The 25,335-nt window shown below is 39.0% G+C and overlaps 1 protein-coding gene across 1 annotated transcript in view; it reads right to left on the bottom strand.

Moving 5' to 3' along the window:
• Positions 1-1,230: 1,230 nt before the first annotated feature.
• KCNH8 (potassium voltage-gated channel subfamily H member 8) overlaps positions 1,231-25,335 on the bottom strand; it is a 240,191-nt gene continuing 216,086 nt past the window's right edge. The window contains exon 15 of the mRNA XM_040481114.1: positions 1,231-4,205. Within this exon, the coding sequence (XP_040337048.1) occupies positions 3,501-4,205 (705 nt within the window). The 3' untranslated portion in view covers positions 1,231-3,500. The remainder of the gene's footprint in view (positions 4,206-25,335) is intronic.

A 25,335-nucleotide genomic window follows, 5' to 3' on the forward strand; every position in this document is an offset into this window, starting at 1 on the left:
GAGAGAGAGACAGAGACAGAGACAGAGACAGAGTGTGAGCGGGGGAGGAGCAGGAAGAGAGGGAGACACAGAATCTGAAGCAGGCTCCAGGCTCTGACCGTCAGCACAGAGCCCGATGTGAGGCTCAAACTCACGAACTGCGAGTTCATGACCTGAGCTGAGGTCAGACGCTTAACCGACTAAGCCACCCAGATGCCCCACTTTAACAGAATTTAGATGCTGTGTATAAATTAGCTAAGACTCAGTTTGTACTGCTATAGATTCCAGACCAGTAGTTCCCAATATTTAGTATATGTGTCACCCCGGGAGTTTACTAAGTGGGAGATTCCCAGGCCCCACCCAAAGGCACTAGGTTGAAACCAAATCTTCTAAAGTTTAACCAAGTACCCCCATGTGATTCTGATGCATGTACTCTGATATGCTCACACCTAGTACAGATTTCCAACTGGAAAACAATGTGCCTGTCACATAGTTATACAAGCTCCGAAAGGACACTTTGTTAGGACTTTTACCACATCTCAAGGCAATAAACTCCATTTGTAAGTGGCTTTAATTGCCAGAAACTTCTTACGTTGAATTACAATAAAGTCCTGTTAATCTGTCTGTCTGGTTCTCTTAATTAGAGCTACACAGAAGACTTTAGTCCTCAATATTATTTTTAAGAAAATATATTTGACCAAGAAAATAAGTGCTTTTCTTCCTTCTGGATCCCTGTTTTGCCTCTTCAGCAGAGTGGGTAGGTGAGGAAAATAGACAGATCTGAACACGCATCCCTGATGAGAAGATATGGGCTTCTGCTACGTATGCTACAACGACGTTTCGAAAATCAAACACCTAGAACAACTTGGAATTCTCATTTCCTGGAGTAATATCACAATACACGGACACAAAACAAAACATGTCATTCTGAGCTGCCCAGGATGTGGGGCAGTTCTGTTTATCAGAATAATGAATAAGGAGTAAGGAGGGGCTCATTCAGATGAGGCAGGTGTCCTCCTGTTAGAAATCAGTGGGAACCCTCACGTATCCCGGGCACTCATTCATTTTTGTCCAGCTGCAGACATACAAGGGCAGGCATCTGGTTCTTACACCCGTGAAAGTCAGCTGTTAGGAGTAGATATGGAGAAGGGGACTGGCTGGCTGCCCATATTTTTATGGGCATGTTTCCAGGCATTTCACTGGGGCCTCCTCAGATCCTCACATTTGAACTAATTTGTCCCATGTGTATGCTTCCTTAAAAAACAGATATTTTATTATTCACAGACTTCAAAAAGAATTAGTTACTGGTAAAGTTTTAAAAAAGACAGCAAGAATAGCTTTGGACATGAAGGGAAGGGTACCCAGAGCGGCCATGGGGGTATTCGGTTTATCATTTAAAACAATGTGACTGGACAAGTTAAAAGAAGTCCGTGGCCCAATTATTCATTTACAAAATGGGGATAATAGTAAGTCACTTTTAGCATTGGCTATTATATGAGGAAACATAACATGTGTTCATTTCTAAACATCTGTTGGTACATAGTCACTACTCAAAACACAGAATGCCAGTCATTATTTGTCAGCATCAGTAATAGTAGTTGGTAGCCTGCCACACACTAACACCGGTTAGTTCTTTTTGAATGGTACTTAAAATGATTATCTAGGTCAGGATGAGCTAAAAGGAGAATACAAATGAATACAAACATAAATACATTAAATCTAGAAAATCGCCTTTGCCTAAATTTTCCATTCACGTAGGTAAGGAGAGATTGAATTTTGGCAGTGGAGAAGTAGAAGGCATTGTCTTGAGTAACTTGCCTGGTAAACATATACTGTTTCCCTTTTCCTTACATATTTCTTTCTGCTGCTGTAGCCAATTTTAGGGTACAAGACTCACACATCAGAAGTTTTAGTTTGTTTAGTTGTTTTTAATGATACAATTCTTGGATCGTTTATTCTTTGTGATGCGAAGTAAGAACAGGGGGGACTACAGAACATAAATGCGATGTTTTCTAAGAATGTCTGGGATGATTTGGCCTTAAATGTTTTCAAACATCAAGATAAAAGTTGAGTGAAGGCGTTTAAATCATTACCAAGCCAGCATCTGAATTTGCATGTTGGCTGAGATGCAGGGAGCATTATAGGTTCTAGACCATCTCCGGCATCTGAGCTCTGTAATCTCTGTTACTACTTTTTTTTTTTTTTTTTTCTGTTTGCGAAATGAGAATGGAAACACCTGCTCCGCATAACTTATGGCATTGTTGAGAACTTTACAGAAACAACAATGAAAACGCTGATCCGATGTAAGCTGGCTTCACTCTCACAAATCATTGCTCAGAAGTCTTGGCTCCATTTTGGAATTTTCACTGGTCTACAACCTCTCCTGCAAGCATAGCACAGAGGAAGGATACAGCCAAGGTTCTCTCCCTCATTTTGAGGCCAAAATGGCTTACAGGAGTTGTGATCTGATATTCCACACACCAAATTTGGGTACCTGAACAACACTGAGTTTGATGCCTGGAGGAGAGATATTTATGCTAGCACAGTGGGGCAGCCTTAATTCAGGTCGTTGGTGTGAATCAGCGGAGACTAACTAGGTGGAGCCTTCCCTACCACCGTGCCAAAGCCCACATATTTGACACTCAGTCTATGTTTTCATTTCATTAATAAAATATGACCTCACGGCTCTTTTGTAATCCCGAAGCGTGAGGGTACATTTGTTGCAAACCGCATGCAGATAAAAGGCGGGTTCCTTTTGAAACTACATCCTCTTAATAAATAATTTTTGATCTACTATACATAATAACGGTAGTGCATTTCTTGTTAAAACGGCAAGCTTTTTCTTTTTTACCAAAATGAAAAGAAAACATTCATTTCTTTATAAATATTTTAAATAGTTTAAATACATATTTCATACCAAGGATATAAAAATAGCCTCTCTTTTTTTTTTTTTCCTGATAAATAAAGACATGTTCATTTACATGGCAAATAACGTGCAATAGCTAACCACTGGCCACCAGCTCTATTTGACTGATTGTCTAGATGACATGCAGTGATAATTGTCCCTTTGCCTTCACAAAAAGAAAAATAGATCAGCGGGAGCTGTGCACTCCCGAGGCCACCAGAGCTATGGATATTGTTCGGGAATGACAAACAGGCACTCAGGAAAACCTTCGCTGCACTTCACAAAAGTCACCTAGGACAAAACGAATCCACCAATTCTTTGTCTGGGACTTCTAGCTGCTCAGACCCTCGGGGTCTCTGGACTTTTAAAAAGTCAGTCACACAGACCAGGAAGTGAATACCTGTAGAGGAAACTGCTTCTGCTAGGTTTCTAGGGTCTGGCAAGTGTTTGCTACGGCACGGATGTGGCTGTGCCTCTGGCTGGCTTCTGACGGTGCTCTCCCGCGGGACCCCCCCCCCGCTTTGCCCAGTCTTCACACCTGCCCGGGCAAAAAAGGCAAACTAAAGCTGTCATGCAGTGGTGGGTTTGAGACTGGCAGCTGCCGCACGTGCGAATATCATACGTTTATGGCTTTATTATCTTTCATTTCTGCTGTGCTTGTGACAACTTCCAGTGGAAAGTTCTCCAAGGGTTCAGTAGAGATTGAGGCCGCTCCTTCCCTGTCCCAAGATCCCGGCAGGTTTTCCAGACTGAAGGGGCTCGTGGCTCCCTGGCTGAAGCTGCCCTCCTCCGATCTGCTGGGGAGAACCAGGTGCAAAGAGGTTTCCGACGAAGAGCAGACGGAGGACGAGAGAGTCGCGGAGATGGACTGCAGAGGCGTCAGTGTGGAATCTGAATGTGGAGAGATGCACCTTAAAAATTGCAAGTGACCTTCCTGGACAACCTGGCAGTGGGCAGGTGAATAATCGAGGTTCGGAGAGTGGTAAAGTTCACTGTCTGCAGGATTTTGCTCATGAGCTCCAGTTCGCTGGGGGCTGCTCCCCACAGAGGAGGGATCCACACTCCAAATGTCTGAGGTGACATTACCGTGACAGAGTTGTGCTTGAGTATAAGCAGCTCCACCTGCTTGTAAGTGTAGGCAAGGCTGGTGCGCACTCCAGGTCGTCCTGGTCTGTAAGCTGTCCCTGGGGGGACACACAGAGGTGGTGTGCAGAGAGCAAAACCGCGACGGCGGCTGGGGTGACAGAACGTTTTCCAGAAGTTGCATCACATTCCTCATGTCCTTACCTAACTGGGAGACCTCCTGAGTCAATGTCGTCACCTGTGTGGACAAAGCAAAGCAGAAGGCAATAGTCAGAGGTGCGTGGTGGTGATTTCAGAGCAGCGAGGCAGGAAAATGAGATTTCTCAGTAGGAAGGTGCGAAAGGCCGCTCCACCGCCAACTCCAGCCAAGTCCAAGGGGTAGATGGAGAGGCTGGGCACCTGAGGTAAAGCCATCCTTATTCTGAGGGGAATCCAGGGAGACATTCATAGTCAGGCCTTCTGAATCAGGGACTCTGGGGTTCTTGAACAAAATTAGAGACATGGGTCAAGTATCTCTCGTATCTCTTAAATACAGGCAGTACCTCCTGCTTACTCTGAGTTAGTGGGATACACAGTGGTGCACACAAATCATCCTGGATGCCTCAGAAAACAGTATGGAGTGGTGGGGTTGTGTGTAAAGCACTCAATACACTATCTGTCCAGAGTAGATAGTAAATGATAGCGCTCACTTTTGTCACATGTAGTTGAGATCCATGGTTACTGTAGGTTCAGGGACAAACTGGCCTTCAGCGATGATGAAGGTGGTAAGCAAGAACCTACACCCCATTTGCCAGAGACAGAGTTTGCAAAAAGAGGGGAAACCACAGAATGGGAGACAGAAATAAGAACGACCTACAAGGCGGGTAGGTACAGATCAACACTGTGGGCAGCTTGGGGGCACGGGGGTCCATCAGTGAACGTGGAACCTTGTGGAATTATAACTCAGATTGTGTGGCATGTGTTTTATCCACTTTTCTAGGCAAGGCATTCAGCTTTTGTAAGATTTTCGAAGTAGACACAACTCTCAAACACTTAAGAACCACTGAAGAGTCTCCATGATTCATTTTACTCTTAAAACCAATAATAAAATTCGCTAGAGTTATTTGTTTTCTTACCAACCACATCACTTTTTTTAACCAAGGAAGCCCACCAGAAGATTGAATCTAGCTTTTTTTTTTGGGGGGGGGGTTACATTCTTCAAAGTGAAGAAAACCTGGATTTCAGAAAGCAGGATACAAACATGTATTTTCTAATCTTTGGTGAGCTCTGTAACACTAACATGATGTTGCAATACTTTGCCTTGATTGCTTTAAGACTATATTTTATAAAGGATCTTCTATGACTTGATTTACTATCATGAATCCTAAAACTCCAATATAAGCAGCTGAACCTACTGACTAAATATCATCAGAAAACAAAACAAAACAAAGAGAAGTGCAACTTCAGTGATGCCAAATCCAAGATTGCTGTTTTGTGCCAACTGTTTTCAACATTTACGTATACATTCCTAATTCATCCAGCAGCTTAATTCATTCCACTTCCTGCGAGTGCGTTCTGAAACTAATTCTCCCTGGCAGGCCCATCAGGAGGTAGTGCTGCTTGAATCAGGCATTTAAAAAAGGCCAGAAGGAGGTGTTTCCATGGTTCAGGCAACCAACTGGTAACACCTGCCTTGAAATTGCCAGGCCAAAAGTATTTCTGCCTTGCTGCTAGCATGGAACTCGAGGGACTCGATCGAATGCTTGTCCAGGCTTTTCAGCAGACCGAAACTTCTGGTCATAAAAAGATACCTCTGAGCCTCCAGTTTAAGGAGCAAAGCGGTGACCCTGAGAAGGGTGCTTTGCATTTTGAAATCTTCACTGCAGGTTGTCTAATTTCATAACCTGCCAAGCCTCAATTTTAAAGTGCATGGATCACACTTAAATCTGGATCTGGATCTTGGCACATGCAGACATGGGTTCCATCTTGAATTGATTAGCTCTTCTATCAAAATTTCAGAAGAGAAGGCTGACACTAAATGAGATGTTTGAAGGGATATATTAGCCGTCCATTTCTGTGGATTGTCTAAGTTTCATTCCTGTATCAAACTGACCAGGAGCATACTAGTTCCCAGTAAAAATGCTTTCAATAGGCCTTTTATTAGGATTGAATAAAGACACAGTCTTTGAAGAACCATTTTGCATTTTTGGCACACCAACAATTATGCCATTCAGTAAATGTTTGTAAATTTATAATACAATATGATTTTGGGTACCCTTTTCTCTACTGGATCTATAAACAGTGCTAAGATAGGCATTGATACATTATTAGTTCTCTACCTGTAAAGTGAGGACACTGAGGTCCAGAGGTTAAATGACATTTTTAAGGTCCCTTATTTCATGAGGGACAGTCCTTGATCTAGAAATCAGGACTTCTAAGTTTGGTGCTCTTTCTGTTATAGCATATTATCACATGGAAAAGGAGATATTGCTTAGGAGGTGAGAGAGTTTGCTAATGTGGTCAGAATCTGTGAAGAGCCCAGATGATACAAAAAGGCAGCTCATGTGTAAAAGCTATCTGAAATGTCAATTCATCATCAAGTAAGTAATTGGCATCATCTCTAAGAAAGTCAGAGACTGATTAAGTACAGCAAAATCTCATATCAAATTATACAAATAAAACCACAAAAATGGCGTAAAGCAAGGGGAAATCTGGAGCCAGACGATGGTGCAATGGACAGATTTCTGGTTAGGGTCCTAGATTTCAAAATAAATATTTTTCTATGGGCGAAATACCTTTCCAGGGCCACATTCTTGACATCTGACTTTTACTGTGCGTTTGCCACAACTTTAAGGTCATGAACTTTGAATGGGAATCCTGAGTCTTGACTGGCTCCAGGACTGTTAAAAAGCATTAACATTTCCAGAAAACAAAATTACTGTATCAGCTTGAACTCAAAGGAGCAAGGAACCTAAGGCAATAGAATTTTCTTTAGCTCTGGAGGGTAATGATCAATTTATATTAGGGAAGATTTCTGTCAGTGTCACTGAGGAAACACCACTGCACCTTATTAAAGTTACATGAGGGAATTAATCCCTGTTGGGTAAGGGATCTCTCCCTTCACAAAGACAAAGGCAACTGTCACAAGGAGAGATGGCATCTCCTGGAGGTGGATACTCTGGTGACACTGAAGGTGACAACAGACTGTCACAGAAAGTGCAGAAAGATTCACTGCATTTTTGTTTACTGTTTTCTGCTGGGTTTGCTAACTAAATTCATTCTAACACAGGGAAGACCTTATTTTCAATCAAATGTGGAAAGCAATGAATGCAGTGTCTCTACTGGTGAGGATCAATGCTTTTTTATAGCATGGTAAGAAGATGTGCATTTAGGGGCACCTGGGTAGGTCAGTCAGTTAAGTGTCTGACTTCGGCTCAGATCACGATCGCACAGTTGGTGAGTTTGAGCCCCGCGTCAGGCTCTGTGCTGACAGCTCGGAGCCTGGAGCCTGCTTCGGTCGGATTCTGTGTCTCCCTCTCTGTCTGCCCCTCGCCCACTCACACTGTGTCTTTCTCTCTCAAAAATAAATACACATTAAAAACATTTTAAGAAGATGTGCATTTGCTAAAGAGAAGGTTGTTGGGGCTCCTTTGTGAACAAGGCTCCATCCATTTAAGGAGATATGTCTTCAGAATACAATTTAAAAGCAGAGTACTACAGAAATAGGTCACTGAAAACAAACAAAAGCCATCCAGATCAAATGCACCAAAGTTTTCCCACCTAACTCAATAGTACTTAAATTCTTTAAATGTCTTCTGTTACTCATGTTAGAGGAGACAACCCCCTTTTGAGTGGATACCACAAAGCCCTTCACAAGCCCCATCTCATTGGCTGGTGGCTCCACGTCCTGAAGTCTCCCCCTTGCACACCATCGGACTGAACACAGGGAGCTTCTCAGCCCACTTCTCAGCATGCACAGCGTGCTCTTCTCTCTGACCGGGGGCTCTTCAGTTCTGCCCCTTTCAGCCTGGTGAGTTTCTTCTCTCCCTTCAAACTTCTAACCCCTCATTTTCTCTGCAGAGCTGGCTCCCGACAGCTCACTTAATCTCACAAAGCAGCCTGAGTATCATGTGGGACTGTCTGCCCTCCACTGACACTATAAATTCCTTGAGAGTAGATAGAAACTGTTACTTACCTCAGTATCTCCTGGACTCAGGGCAATGCCCAGAATATGCCGTGTACTCAGTATGTCTTGGATGTCTAAATGAATGCACGTCCTGCCATTTTGAAGGACTTGGCTTTCATATCACCTTCAATTTTTATTCTGTTGTGTCTCATGATTTTACCAGAAATATCCTGGGAGAGAGCTGCCTACTACAAAATTATACTGGGAAATCTGTAACTAACCCTCTTTGTCCCAAGTAAATATGTTTAAAGTAGGTATTATGACTTAAAGGTTTTATATATAAATTCCTTGGGTATTCCTTAATTTTTAAGAGCAGGTGGCATTTCCACTGCTAAGAATCTCTTTGATCTTGTGTTCCCTTCATAATTATAGAAAGGGGTCTCTTTTGGCCAAGGCTTCTGCTAGACTTTATTTACCTTACTGCCTTGTCACTTGTCCCAGCAAGTGACTTGATTTCCATGGTAGCTTTAATTTCCTGGGGAAATTGTCCCTATGTACTGACTCCCATGTTTCATGATTATATGATGCCAAGTGACAAACTTAATAAAGTTATCCAGAGTCGTTTTATCAGTTGAAATTTGGTAAGCTTCTTTGCATCCCTGGTTGCTACCCTAGCCTATTTTAGATGTGGCCTTCTGATTATTTGTACTTATGCAGACAAAATAGATAAACAAACCATAACCTAATACACATTATTCTCTTACTTGTGTATTCAGTTGCATTTCCTTTCTCCATTTTCCCCCCTTCCTTCCTCCCCATTCTCCTAATTCTTCTGTGAATTAAAACCCATCAGTCCAGGATGTAAAACTGTTAGCCAAACCAGCTCACCATCACCATCTGCAGAGCCAATTGTTCACATCCAAGATTTCTCCATCCCTTCCAAAGTCCCAACTGCTAGAAAGAAGAAGTGTTGAAAACACCATCTGTGCTCCCAAGTGGTTCAGTCTGCTATCCAAAACTTTGGAGCATCTAAAGATTCTTCCCTCCTCTGTTGTCCCAGTAACATGTATTTAACCACCCAAATCATTAGGTGTTTAGCAGGTTTTTGGGCAGTGCCTTTGGTCTTGTTGAGCAGTACCTTCTGTCATGAATAGAAATACCCATGTGACAACAGACTTTGTCAACTATCCCTGACAATCCACACACTGGTCTTTCTATACTTCTAAGAAGGGAATCATTAATCACCACAATTTTTCTACTTTTGCCAGATCTAGGTTTTCTCAGAACTTCTATTGGCTTGGAAACTCATTGTTGCCCACATTTCCAGAGTATCTGGTTTTCCCCTCTTATGTTTAATTTGCTCCACTGGTGTGATGCTACTTCTCATCCTCCTCTCAATCATATTTCCACAAATGCTTTGTTGTGAGGACTAAATAATAGAGTGAATGTGACAGTTTGGTCCCCATATAACTGATAATTTGTCAAGATCCCAGTATCTGCATTTGAGGATGCAACACAGCTTAGTTGAAAACTTCTTCATGATAGGGAATACTAACCCAGGACTCACACTTAGCCCAAAGAAAATAAAAGCCAGTTATCTATATAACTGCTCTTCAGCCTCAGCATGGAGAGAGAAACCGCTCTGTTCATGCTTTTACATAACTAATTTGGAAGAAACGGAATCTCCAAGTTTTAGCATTGCCTTGCATGGATCTTTGCAGTAACTAATAGTAACAGCAATAACTAGCAGTAACTAGAGTCTTTGAAAAATATTGATTAAGATCCTGCATTTCCAGTGTAAAGTTTGGGTAACTGCCGCCAAACGGGTTGAGAATTCTCTATAAAATACGTGTGAGTCAAGATACAACAAGGTGCAGCTTCGTGCGGATCAGCATTGAATAAGGACCAATGCGGGGCTAGATGGGGGCAAGTATGACTAGTCTTTATTGTTTTTTTTAATAATAGCTCCAGTCCCTGCATAAGTCCTGCCATTTAAAATCTTTGTTGATGCCTGAGTAATTTAATGAATATTAAGTTGCCTGGTTAATTTCTTAATATGAGTTTCTGGTATTTTCATTTGAACTTAAATAACGTTTTAAAAAAAATGTTTCTTATTTATTTTGAGAGAGTAGAGAGAGTGTGCATGAGCAGGGAAGGGGCAGAGAGAGAGAGGGAGAGAGAGAATCCCAAGCAGGCTCTGCGCTGTCCGTGCAGACCTGACGTGGGGCTCGACCTCATGAAACCATGAGATCATGACCTGCGCTAAAATCAAGAGTCGGGATGCTCAACTGACTGAGCCACCCAGGTGCCCCTTAAATAACTTTCACCAACCCCCCCTAAATAGCACCGCAAGACACAGAAGTAAGTATCACTGTAACTCTAGCAGGTAAGAATGTTTTATATGATGTCAGTGTCTCATGGATGCCCCCACCACTTTAAAATGGGAGATTTTTAAGCCACTGTGTTATTACATACTTGAAAAAATCCATCTGTGGTGCTGCTGACCTCCTGTCCCAGTAAGACTGCACACTGCCAATTTTTACGGTTAGATTGTGTGCCTTTTGGTGTACACACAGATACGCTATTCTGGTGTGACTTTGGATTGTGCCTTTGGGGAACAGCAGTGTGAGTTTCCTAATGAAGACCAGAATGTGTATTTGCCAATACCTTTTATTTTACATGGAAGATAGCTAACTTTTGTCTTCTGTTATTCATGTTATTACATTTTTGACTCTTGGCTATTGGCATGGTATGATTCATGGCCTCTGAGTATAACTGGAACTTCAACTGATAGAAAAAAATGTCATTTCCATTTTTGTGCATTCAGTGAACAGATGGGGAATGCATCTGTTGATATAATCTTCTTAGCTTGAAGAGTTCTTGACCCGTCACTAAATTTTTGCCAAACATGTACACATTTTCCTGCTAGACACAGTTTTCCTAAATTCCGGGTACTAATTACACCAATCCTCTCCCCCTGCCACGAACACATATACATTTCTACAAACTCTGAGTCAGGTAATTACATGGTCTTTCATTGAATCTTTTGTTATGTTGCATATTTACCATGGGATTTAGACAAGTTCAATCAAACTCCAGAAGCAGGCAAAACAAAAAGGACGATGGGCATAATTTCATCCTTGTGTCTTTTGCTTCATAAAGCATTCAAAAACAAGTGACAGTCTTTTTATCTGTCAGCTAAAATAATAATCCTACTCGGCACTTGCATAAATTTTATCCGAATGAGGATCTCAATCCCATTACTAACAAAAGTTGTAAATCTTGTTCTACAGCTGGAGAGACTAGAATGTTGAGAGGTGATGTGGCTTATCTGAGGTCACACAGAAATAGTACCAAGGGGTTCACTTTTGCAGGTGCATCTGTTGCCTCTTAAATTATAATAAGAGAAGAATTACAAGCCTTGAAAGTGATTATGCCAATGGTTTCATTGAATTTCTGCAAGCTCAGGCCTTCGGACACAACTTTATTACTTTAGCTGTATTATTGTAATCCATTATTTATCAACTCTTTGATTGCTTTTCTCATCTATTTCCCTGCTTCCTGTGACGAAGTTTGATTAGTATCCAAATTGCTGTCTGGCTAAGGGATCCTCACTGCTAGTAAAGAACACCAAACAAAAGTCTGTCTCCTCTCAGAGTACCAACTGTATAGAACAGTGCTTATTAAGACTTAAAGTATATAGGAGTCACCTGGGGATCTTGACACCATGTATATTCAGATTCAGTACATGTGGGGTTCTGGGATTCTGCATTTCTTTTAAAAAAATTTTTTTTTTCAACATTTATTTATTTTTGGGACAGAGAGAGACAGAGCATGAACAGGGGAGGGGCAGAGAGAGAGGGAGACACAGAATCGGAAACAGGCTCCAGGCTCTGAGCCATCAGCCCAGAGCCCGACGCGGGGCTCGAACTCACGGACCGCGAGATCGTGACCTGGCTGAAGTCGGACGCTTAACCGACTGTGCCACCCAGGCACCCCAGGGATTCTGCATTTCTAACAAGCCCCCAGTTGATGATAATGCTGCTGGTTTGTACTCCAAGAGGTCAGATCATGAGTTCTTATTATGGATTTAGTCCCTTTGGTTAACTCCAGACGTATTATAATTCTTTCAGTAAGAGCTGAGAATTTAGATGAAACAGCCTTTTCCAATTCCTCTGGCAAGTCTGTAATTGGCATTTACGATTTGTTTAGATCTTCTATAGTTTCTTCCATCAATATTTTGTAGTTTTTAGTGTATAAGTCTTGTACTTACTTGGTTAAATTTATTCTTAGGTATTTTGTTCTTTTTGATGCTACTGTAAATGGGACTGTTTTCTTTTTCTTTTTTTTCAATGTTTATTTTTGAGACAGAGTGGGGGGGGAGGGGCAGAGAGAGAGAGAGAGAGAGAGAGATAGAAGCAGACACAGAATCTGAAGCAGGCTCCAGGCTCCGAGCTGTCAGCACACAGCCTGACATAGGGCTCTAACTCGTGAACCATGAGATCATGACCTGAGCTGATGTCAGATGCTTAACCGACTGAACCACTCAGGTGTCCGGGACTGTTTTCCTTAATTTCTCTTTCATTATCAGTGTATAGAAATACAACTGACTTTTGTATGTTGACTTTGTATCCTGCAACTTTACTGAAATCATTTATTGGTTCTAACAGTTTTTGGTGGAATCTTGAGGGGTTAGGGTCTTTGTGATTATCAAAGCTGTTGTCTCTGTTCTGGGTGGTTCCCAGTAGTTGAGGATGTGCCAAGATCTGTCAGTGTCCCAAAGTGGAGGATCATAGACAGCATGTAGGTGCAGGTGGATTAGAAGCTGAGCAGCTGGGAAAGTAGGCAGTCATTTCCCTTCCAGAGAGAAGCTAGAAGGGCATCTCTGCATGCTCCCTCTCTGCTGAACCTGGAAATACAACCATAGATACGTTCTTACAACCATTTAAAAACTACTTTACTTGCTTCTGTGGGACTTGTGAACTTAAGCTCGTTTGGCTTTCAGAGCTAGGTGTTTTGAGGGCCCTAGTTGGGGGCACTGCACAAGGTCCAAACTTTCCAGTGCTAGGATTTAGGGGTTCCCTATTGATTGTATGGTAGTGTACCTGGGGTGGGGTTTATGGTTTTTGTGTCCCAGCCTTTCCTATCTGTTTCCATGTGGGGGTTTTCTCATTCACCTGATGTGTAGGAGTCATTCAGTTTGTTTTTATTATTTCTTATTTTTGTATTTCTCCGATGGAATTATTCTGTGTACATTCAGTGTGTCTGTAGGAGGAGGGAAATTCAGAAGCTTATTACGCTGTCACTTTGGTGCATTTGTTACTTATTTTATGTAACTTATTTTATGTTGTAATCCCATGTATTTCTTATTCTTACCAATATTATCCCATCTTTGGCCAGTGGAAGACTCTTCATATTGGCTCCTGAGCTCTTTTGACATCATCCTAGGAGGGTGTGATAACTTTCTTGCTGTCTTGTACACTAAGGTGTTCTGGACTGATGTGTATTTCATGCCTCCAAAAGTGGAAACAGCTATTTCTCCAAGAGACTGTATTTATCCAAGAGCTTCTTTTAATGGGAAATTTTATTTGAGGCCACAATCAAGGCATATTCACTGTTATTGGGCTGGTAATTGTTTATTTTTTTTTTTAATTTTTTTTTCAACGTTTATTTATTTATTTTTGGGACAGAGAGAGACAGAGCATGAACGGGGGAGGGGCAGAGAGAGAGGGAGACACAGAATCGGAAACAGGCTCCAGGCTCTGAGCCATCAGCCCAGAGCCCGACGCGGGGCTCGAACTCTCGGAGGGCGAGATCGTGACCTGAGCTGAAGTCGGACGCTTAACCGACTGCGCCACCCAGGCGCCCCGGGCTGGTAATTGTTTATACTCCCTTTTTGTTGAAAGAGCTTGGAAATGTATGCATGTATATGATGCTACACAGGTTCATACTAATATTTCTAACTCTATTTCAGGACTATATTTGTATCTCCTTTACACTGTGAATTCTGGTTATTGAGGTATAGAAGATGACAGAATTAAGAGATCTCATAATTACTCATTTACTTTATCCCCCATTACATATTCAACAATTGCAATATATCAATACCAGTCCCACCATTACAAATTATGATTACTGAAAACAGTTAAAAAAGCTGGGGGAGACATATTCTATTCTAATTCTCTTCCCACTCCCCTTTCAATGGTTCATCCATATTTACATTGTCAGAGCATACCTTTGACAACTTATACCTTCTCTTCTTTAACTTTCATTTAGACTTGGTACTATAAATAAGCACATATTTAATGCTGATGAATTTGTCCAATGACAATGCCTTTCAAATCATCTTGGTTTTTCTGAATCTTGTTCTTGAGGGCATTCTTCTGGAAATATATATGGGAACAATATTCCTTGAGTTCTTTCATGTTAACAGGTTGTACCTGATGGTTATTATTTTTTTTAATGTTTATTTATTTTTGTGAGACAGAGAGACAGAGTGTGAGTGGTGGAGGGGCAGAGAGACAGGGAGACAGTATCTGAAGCAGGTTCCAGGCACTGAGCTGTCAGCCCAAAGCCCAATGCGGGGCTCGAACTTATCAGCCATGAGATCATGACCTCAGCTGAAGTTGAACGCTTAACTGACAGAGCCACACAGGAGCCCCCTGTGATGGTCACTTTTGTTGGATATAAAATCCTTAGTTTACAGTTTCTTTTCCTAAGAATCTTGTATATTTTGTATGTTACTTCATCTTGCATAAAATGTTGCTGTCTAAAAGTCTAATGACGGTCTAGATTTTTCCCTTGCTAGTCCTTTATAAAAAGATCTTTTTTGTCTAAATAACTAATGAATTTTTTTCTTACTTTAAAGTCTAATAATTTCACTAGGATGTGAAATTGGCAGTATGCAGTTTCAAAAATTTTTTTGTAATTTTAGGGGAATTTTATTGGATTATTGTTCTTAGTGTTTGTTTGGTTCCCTGAATTTGGCATTCTTATTCTGAGACTTACATTTTTTTGTATGTTAGAGCTTCTTTGTTTATCTTAAATATTTGACACTTTTCTCCTAATCCTTTTAAAAAAAATCTCTTCATTTAGATAAGATGCTTTAAATTTTCCTCCCTTTTCACCACCAATTTGGCATTATTTGTTTATTTGTTCTTGTGTTGCTTCTAATTTAGGCAATTTCTACAATGTTCTTTTTCTCACTTCTAATTTTTTAATGTTTATTTATTTATTTTAGGTGGGGGGGGAGAAAGAGAGAACACGAGTGGGTGAAGGGCAGAGAGAGAGAGAGAGACAGAGAATCCCAAGCTGGCTCTGCACTGTTAGTGCAGAGCCCAGTGTGGGTCTTGAACTCATGAATGAGATCATCTGAGCTGAAATCAAGAGCTGGACACTTAAATGGCTTAAGTACCCTATTTCTAATTTTCTACCCTAATTTCTAATTTCTAATTTTTTCTTAAATGTTTTTCTCTAACTCTTGAATTCTATTATTTATGAAATAGGAAAAAAGAGCTTCAAAGGATATAAAATTTTAAATTTCTTTAAAGCACAACATATGAAACATGGAGACATGTTATTATTTACTAATATGGCTAACAGTTATTTGGATATCTGTTATTATATCAATGTCTGTATGTTTACAATTGCTGACGATTAAAAAATAAAAACAAAATATTCAATATGCACACTAGAACCTCACTTAAAAAATACATCTATATGCATTTAATTTCTTTAAAAATCCCCAAAATATTTTACCCTAAAAAGAATACTGATTTTTTATTAATTGTTTCTCCTTTATCTCTGGTTGTTGTAAATTTCAATGACCAATTTTTAACTACTGCAAATCAGTGTCCAAAAAAAACATCAAAACGATAAGTTCCTATCTGAATTAATGCAAGGGTTCTTCTTTTAACTCTCACAGCAATTGAGCACTGAACACGCCAGTGAGAAAGACTGATCCAGCAAGGTGTAGTATAAAGCACCATGGAACATGGTACCTAAAACTTGTTCAGAAGTCTAGAAAGGATTTTCTTTTAACCACTGGCAGATACCTTCCCCAAATTAAGCTTTTTCTGATAATGGGGTTTCAAACAAAATACGTTTCCCTAGCAAACGTTTTAATGAATGCTATTTGAATAGAAACTCCTTTATTTCCAAGTCGGAGGAGATTTATTTTAGAAAGTAGGCTTGCAGATTATCAACTGAAGTAAGCGTAAGTCTGTCGTAACAGTATTTTGTTACCAGTTATCATATTTGATTTAAAAACACATTTAAAAAGTCAGTATATTACAAGTGGACTCCCCCCAGCCACCTCCTTTGTCTCTTCTTAACACTCTATCATTTTATTGGCTTTAAAATATACTTCTTTTCTTTTTTCTTTTCTCTTCTCTTTATTTTCCTTACTTTTCTTTTCTTTTCTTTTCTTTTCTTTCTTTTTCTGGATTTCAAAATGCTAACATGTGGAATAGTCATCAATGGGAAACATATATGGGAAAACATATATTTTCCTCTTGAATAAACATATAGTACATTTTATTAGTCTTTTTTTGAAAGCCCTTTGTAAAATTATCATACCTTAAAATGAGCTGTGCATGATTAAATCAAGTATTGCACTTACATACATATGGGTAATTTAAGAGACCAAAGACTCAAGTCTTGATGTGAGTTTCTGATATTTCAGAAGGAAATCTTTTCATTGCAGACCAAGGATGGTCTTCTTTGAAAGCTAACCCAATAAAAGAAAACTACTGAACTGGGATTCAGGTCTTGTTTCTAGGCCTTTCTATATCTCTTGCTGCATATGTGATGATCTCTGGGCCTCAATTTACTCATCTGTGATAAGAACATGTAACATGACAGGATTTCTAATGTCTCTTCAAACTCAGAAGTGAAATTCCATTTTTCTCTTCAATGTTTTAATGCCTGATGGTTAAAATAGATATAATGCATAATCCAGCATTTTTTTATGCATTCTCACCATAAATGTATGTCTACTGTGTGCCAATCATAGCAAAGAAAAAGGCAAATAAAGACTCTTGTCCTCATAGAACTGACATTCTAATGGGGGGGGGGATAAAGACAATGACAAATGTAGATAAATAAACTATGTAGTATAATTGAGTTTTGATGGGCTATGAGAGAAAACAAATTTGGAAGTAAATTTGGGGAGTGGGGCTTCTATTTTAAAAAGACTGGTCAAGGAAGACTTCACTGAGAAATTGACATTTGCACATAGGCTTGCAAGAGGGAAGAGAGCTGTCCATGCAGATATCTTGGAGAAGAGCTTTCTGAACAGAGAGAACAAATTCAAGACCTTTAGGTGCTTTCATAAGCTAAAATATGTGGACAATGTCTGTTCTGGAAATGTCCTCTGTAGGACAGCTGGGGTCATTTGTGATTGCTTTAAGAAATTGGAACAGAGGAAAGGGAAGAGACAAAGGAAGTTAATCATGATGATTAAGGGTCTGTACTTCATGTCACATGAGTAAAGTTTCAAGGAAGAGAGAACATTTATAGAAGAGAAAAACATGCCACAGAATGGGGAGGAAGAAAGATATTAGCTACCTCCAAAATTTAAAGTATTTTCATTGAAAACACATTTACGTAGCTTTTTCTATTCAACTCAAGAGGGACAGAAGTAAGAAAAATTAATAAAAGTCTTTACAGAGAGTTATATGAGCTAAATATAGAGAATAGGTTTCTAAGAGCTAAAGTAATTGAGAAATGTGGTTGGTGGTCATCAGAAGCATTTGGAGAATTAAAAAAAAATACAGATACCCAGTGACAACTCGAGAGGTTCTGAGATTTAGTTGGTCTATGCTTGGCCAAAGGAACAGTTATTTTAAAAGTAGTCATTATTTTATATATTAATTTGTAAAAATATCTGTAATCCTGTAAAAAACATTCCTTGAGAATCTGAAAGCACAAGTAGGTTTGGGAACCAATTTCTTTGAGGCATAGTGAGTTCTTACTACAGACAATACTCAGGCAAAATAACTTCTTGCCAATAACCTCAGAAAGAAAATTCTCATATAGGGTGAAAAGCCAGAATAGGTGGCCTCTGAGATAGCTCCCAAATTTCAGATTTTATGATTCTACCACAATATGAAAATACAATAATATCAAAGCTGAGGTTGCTTAAATATTTGTTTCAGAATAATTCTTCTACTCATTATTTATAAAAAATTGATTATTTCAAAATCTATCCTATCACGTGGTCATATAAGCATAAAAAGGAAATGTGACTAATTTAGTACTGATTTATGATACTGTGTTTATTTATAATTGTGCACAAGTAAATGGGAAGTGTCAGTGTCCATTTCTCTAGGTGCTTAATTGTTCTCCAATAAAAAGACTCAAAAAAACCCCCAAACCTTCACAAGTTCATATATGCTTATTTCCAAGTCCTTATTTGAGATACAGGATATTCTCTGTTGCACTTCAGTAAAGTTTCAGTATTTTAACAATAACAAAAATAGTGACAATTTTGAGGCAATTCACAGAATTCTTTGGAGACATAATCCAAGTTCTCAAGAGCCTTGGGGAAGGAAGAAATGTACATGTGAAAATAACGTAAATGTACATAAAAAGTAAATACTGAATGGCAAGTTTAGAAAGCAGGTGTTAAAGCTTAAAGAAGGAACTTAAGAATTGGGATTCATCATAGAAGAATCAAAAAAATTCATAGGGTATTGGAGGCAAAATCATAGCTCTTTTGAAAGATGTATGAGGTTCTCCTTTTTACACCGGGAAGTTCATGGGGGCGCCCGGGTGGCTCAGTCAGTTGGGCGTCTGACTTCGGCTTAGGTCATGATCCACAGTTGGTGGATTTGAGCCCCGCATCGGGCTCTGTGCTGACAGCTCAGTGCCTGGAGCCTGCTTTGGATTCTGTGTCTCCCTCTCTCTCTCTGCCCCTCCCCGGCTCACACTCTCTTTCTCTCTCTCAAAAATAAATAAACATTAAAAAAATTTTTTTTAAAAAGGGGGAAATTCATGTATTGGGGGAGGATAGGAAAGAAAATTTCCCTGTAATCACTTCCGACTATAAGATTCTATTTAAAAAATTTGAATATTATTTGTAGCTGTTGGATTGGATCAATTATTGAACTTAATTTTCCCATTGATGAATGGAAAATGGCAGGGGGGCATATTCTTTTAAAAACATATCAACTTACAAATTATTTAGCAAGTATGGGAGGGGAATACCCATATCCATCTTTTTAAAAAATAACCAGTTATTCTGAAACTATTGGTTAGTAGTAAGTAAATGACTAGTTACTACTAACTGGCTAATTACTAGTAATAAGCAATCAATAACTAATTGTTTAAATTTCATTTGATTTTTTCTGTACTTGCTTGAATACATAGTAACTCATTTTACTGAATATTTCCCACTTGTATTTTTAGAACAGATTCACTTTCCAACCAGTTTTGCTCCTTGGAGGCTGACTTGTATGAACTCCATCAACAGGCTCATTGGTTCTTTGGTTTCTGGTTGGGTTTGGCCATTGTAGAACATTAGCAGATCAGAGGGGGGTAGGAGAGGGAGGTTGGGGTATGTGTTCCTCCGGCTGCTTCCCTGCAGGGTTGAGGTGGGTAGAAGATCCCAACAAAGATCACAGCTCCTTTCAGGTGGCTTTTCACCCACCTTCCTCTGACTCAAGATTCTATAACCAGTCTCTACTCTGGGTCCTTTAGACCTAGGTGTTGTACTGACCTTCTGTTATTATCCCCATGGTGGGAGCGACTGTTCTATCCTTTGTGTTTTCTCTATACTCAACTAACTTCTTTGTAAGTACTCCTTTTATTCAACCCTGCTCAAATTGCCCATTTGAAATATGGCATTGGTCTCCCTGGGGCCCTTACCAGTATGTCCATTTAGTCTCCCTATTCAAAATTAGAAGAGGTCTATATGTAAGTGATCACAGGCCTGGAGGACCGAAACAGCTAATATCCAAAACTACATGAATGCGAAATTCACACTTCACAGGAAAAGCTTTTGAGCGATTTACATATATTTTTTTCTTTTGGGAGATCCTCATTATTCTTTAGAGTATTTATTTATTTATTTATTTATGATCAGTAAACCTCTCACGAGAGATACAAATCTATCTATGCATACAGGCCTGAGAACTGAAAATAAGCAAAAAGTGTCCTGTAAATCATTAAATAGTTGGGTATATTCCAGTTTAGAAAGCTGTGTCCATGAAATGAATCACTATTGTCAATAATACTTATGTTTTAAAATGAAAAATGCAGAATGGCTTTGCCAGCAGTTAAATGGATTTTGTTTTTCTATGTCAACAAGTGAATGTATAGCTTTTTTTTTTATTTTGCTTTTGAGAATTGATGGTCAAGAGTTAAATAGGATCATGATGAGGAAGAAAAGAGATTGTATAGTAGGATCTTGGAATGGTCTTGCAATTCTGTCAGTGTGTTCCAGTTGAACCAATTTTCAATGAAAAGATATGATAACAGTAATTCAGAGGATTAAGGAATACCCTTTACCATAGGGTATTACTCATGTAGGTTTCCTTGTGTGAATTATTAATAGAACTCTAAATCTTCATAGCCATTTAGAAAAGTAGTAAAGCAACTCTTAAGAACAACTTCCATTATTGTTGTTTTATTTGTTTGACTGAAGCAGACTTTACTGATCTCATGATAGAAATTTGTACATGTCACCTGAAAGTCACAAAGAACAAAAGAAAAAATACATAAAATGGATATCACCAAAATTAATACTTTTGTGCTTCAAAGACCAGCATGTAGGGAATGAAAAGGCAACTTAAGTAATGGGAGAAGAAAACTGAAAATCATAACTTGTATCTAGAATATATAAAGAATTCTTACAACTCAGGAATAAAGAAACAGCCCAATTTTAAAGTGGTTAAAGGATCTGGACAGACGATTTTCCAAAGAATGAACACATGGAAAGATCCTCAATATTAATAGCTATCCAGGAAATTCAGACAAAAACCACAATGAAATACTGCTTCACACACACTAGTGTGGTTAGAATAACAAAGTCTTATAATAACAAATAAAAAATTGTTGGCAAGGAAATAGGAGCCTGGAACCTTCATATGTTGCTGAATGTAAAGTGCTGCTGCTGCTTTGGGAAACAGTCTGGCAGTTTCTCAGATGTTTTAAACACAGAGTTACCATACGATCCAGCAATTCCACTTAATTACCCGAGAGAAATTAAAACATGTCTGCGCAAAAACTTGTGTGAATGTTTTATGAATGTTCACAGCAACATTATTCATATTAGCTGAAAAGTGGTAACAACACAAATGCCCATCAGCTGATGAATAAATAGGCAAAAAGTGGTATATCCATACAATGGAATATTACGTGGGTGTAAAAAGAAATGAGGTATTGGTATGGCCACAACATGGGTGAGCCTTGAAAACCTCATACTAAATGAAAAAAGCTGGTCACAGAGGACTATAATGTAAGATTCCACTTAAAGGGAATGTTCAGAACAGGCAAATATATGGGCAGAGAATGTAGATTAGTAGGGCTGAGGGTAGGGGAACTTCAGGTATCACGGGTGATGGCTATATGGTATAGGGCTTCTTTGTGGGGTAATGGTTTACAATGGTTGAAAATTAAGTATGGTGATGAATGCACAACTCTGTGAACATACTGAAAGCCTTCAGATTATATACTTTAAATGGATGGATTATATGATATGTTAATTATATCTCAATGAAGTTGTTTATTTTTTAAACAAAATAAAATTCTAAAAGTGTCAATCAGAGAATTCCAGTCAAAATGCCCTTTGTTGAGCAAGGATGATTTCACAAGCCACCTGCATTTTTTCATTTTGAAAATGAAGATTTGGCTATGATTATCTTTCCTGTAAGCTTCCATTCTGCCTAGTTTCATAATCATTTTGCTATTTATGTTTAGTGTAATATCAGGTAATGATTAAACATTGGTAAACTGGCATACTTAAGGTCTCTTAGCCCTTAAATCTTGAAGTCTCATAGAACAAGTGTTCTTTACATTAATACACTGACACTATTACATCAAACTATTTAGCTAAAATAAGATACACTGAAATGTAAACAATATGCCCTTTCATTTTTCTATTTTAATTTTCTATTCTTTTCTTTTTTTTAATGTTTATTTTGAGAGAGAGAGGGAGAGAGAGCATGAGTGGGGGGAGGGGCAGAGAGCAAGAGGAGAAAGAGAATCCCAAGCAGGCTCCTTGCTGTCAGCACAGAGCCCAAAGCGGGACTCAATCTCACGAACTTTGAGATCACGACCTGAGCCAAAATCAAGAGTTGGCCACTTAACCGACCGAGACGCCCCTATATTCGGTATTTTCATAGCAAGAGAAAAGTCTCAGGTAAAAAGTAGTCACTTTCATGATCAAATGTTTCCCTTAAGTCCATTCATTTTCATTTTCTTCCATAAACATGGACTAATTAGTCTGCACTGGGCGGGGGAGAGTAGGGGGGCGGGGGGTGCTAACTTGAGAGTTACCTTTTGTTGGATAGAAGTACAACCTTATATAAGGAGCGAATGAGTATTTGACCCCTTATTAACAGAAGACATCATGCTGAATGGTTTACATATGGTATTAGGTCCTCACAACAATCCTATATTGCAGATTTCATCATTACCATTTAATAGAGAAAAAAATCTGAACTTAGGGAAGGTGAACGCTTTGCTGAAGTCAGAGAGTTAATTTTATGAATAGGGATAAGAATATTTTTCTTTCTCTAAAGCTCATTCTCTTTCTCTACTAGTGTGTTTTATGTCTTATGCCTGCTGTGGCAGAGCACGTAGGTTCCCTTGGTAGGCTTTGCCGCAATGTCTTTCTGGGTCAGGCAGATTTCAGAAATGAGAAAACATTCTAACCCTTACCTACAAACCTTTTCAGAAATGGAGCATTTGACTTACACAGCCCATGTCCCCCACGGTGACATTTTGTTGTTATTTTTAAACAATTTCCTTAGAATTGCACTATTTCTTTGTCCGCTGTAGAGCAATGACAATGTTTTCAAAAGCGTTCTAATATTAGCAGCTGCCCTACATCTTTTAAACCCTTCACTGTTCTGTGAATGTAGGTTATTACCAACATTATTTCCTTTCTGATTTTTGTTCTGTATTTAGCCAGCTGATTATGAAATCTACACATCAATGAACAATGTCTTTATATCTTAAATGTCTGGGCAAATATCAGAATGGGGTTGTTGCTATGTTCTCAAACTTTACATAATGCTCGACATGCCTCGCATATATTGGGGATTGCCCTTTTTATTAAAGAGTTATTATTATGCAGTGCATCCCATGTTCATTATCAATTCTTCTCTTGTTTACTCAGAACAAGGAAAAGAATAAATGAAGAATAAAACAATCAAATGATCACATGGGCGAGTGGCAGGATACAGGGGAAGTGGAAAAATTAGGCTTGGATTTTAAAAGACAGATTTTTTTTTTTGGCTACATAAACGACATTATAGGAGATAGGAGGAAAAAAACAAGTCGGTCGGAAGAAAAATAATTTTACACTTTGAAGCCAATTTGTATTTTCATTCTGCCTGTCTTAGTGGGTTTTAACGCACTACCCAAAGAGTCAAGACTATAAATTAAATTCTGTGCAAAGGATAAGATTTTTCTAACTTAAGCTTCAGCCATGAAGAAATCAGATATTTTCCTATAAGGAAAAACTAATTCCTTAGGGAAGGATAATTGGACCATTGATATTTTACCTTGCCCTTTTTATTTCAATATATGGCAAGATAAAAAGATTTATATCATCTCACTAGAAAAGCAATCATAAATACCGAATCACATTGGGGAGATATTTTGTTTTCCAAGTGGTTATCTGTTTGAAAGTATCTACCACTAGTTCACATGGTCAAAGGAAAATCGTAGAGGGTGTGGATTTACAGCTGTGATTTGGGAAACTATGTACATTCCAAAAGGTGAAGATATAAACACATTTTTCCCCAGAATAATTACTGACTCTAGTATTTGAGCTAAGACATTGGTCAGTCAGTTCTTAAAACCATTAAATGATCTCACATATGAGGGAAAAGAATCCAAACAGTTAATATTAATCGGTGCTTTTAGCCAAGAATAATATTTGAAAAGAAATTGTCCAATAGAAAGTTTTCCAACAGGGTATTTAGGTTTGTTTTGTTGTATTTAACAAGATGTTATTTACGAGATCCAGTGTATGGCCAAGTCTTTGTGATTTAAGGAGTTTCAATCTGATTTTTTTCATTCCTATATTGTTAGTCTGCCCTTTGTCTCTCTTACGTCTTGTTAGCAACAATCTTACTCCCAGAGAAAGTGGGCACAGAAGGAGAGACAGCAGTAAATCATAAATCTTCACTAAGCTGAAGATACACAGGTTTAAGAGAAACCTCTGGGCTTTATGACAAACTACTCAGTTTTCCATTGTTGCAGATAATTGGAAACTGATATGATAACATGATTTCATTTTCCACACATCTTCCCAGTGTCAATAACTATTATATTTTTCAACGATCTCCTCAGGTAATCTTAGTCCTAGAAAGGGATTCTATTACACTGTCTGTGCCCGTCCATGTGCCCTCACCCTAGGTGTACCCGGAAGGTCCAGGTCTTCCTGCGTATTTTTGTCTGAAGAACCTTTCTAGTCCCCTCTGCAGCGAGGCCTGCATGAAGAGCAAGGGAGTCAATCTCTCAGGAACCACCCCCAATTCCATTTTTCTTTGCCTTATGGTGGAACAGTTTTGAATTGTCCTACATACTCTCTCAGTGGTCCCCAGCAGGATTGAGCCCCAGTTGCCCACAGAGTTAATTATCTTATTAACACGCCTTTCTTTCTGTGCTTTCCTTTCTCTTCTGCCTTACCTCTCTATCCTTTATGTTGCTTCCTGGGCCACCTCCCAAATAAACTATTTGCCTCCAAATTGTCTCGAATGTTTTTATTCGAGACAAAATTATTAAAATTTTTCGGAAGGGCACCAAAGTTAGGATAGTGATTCAGATATTGCCTTCTCTATTTATATGAGATGGCCAGAAAAGGCAAAAAGTAGGTAAGTGGTGACCTAGGGCTGGATGTGGGAACAGGGATTAATCATAAATGGCTACGAGAGGTCTTACTGCAGGGATGCAGGTAAAAGCATTCTAAAACTGATACGGTGACGGTAGAACTGTTCAATAAGGTTACTAAAATCATTGAATTGTACACTTGGAATGAGTGAGTTTTATGATATGCAAAATATATTTTAATAACGTTCCTAAAAATTAC

The sequence above is a fragment of the Herpailurus yagouaroundi genome, unplaced genomic scaffold (assembly GCF_014898765.1).
Source record: "Herpailurus yagouaroundi ecotype Mexico unplaced genomic scaffold, PumYag 159, whole genome shotgun sequence".
Classification (NCBI taxonomy): Eukaryota; Metazoa; Chordata; class Mammalia; order Carnivora; family Felidae; genus Herpailurus; species Herpailurus yagouaroundi.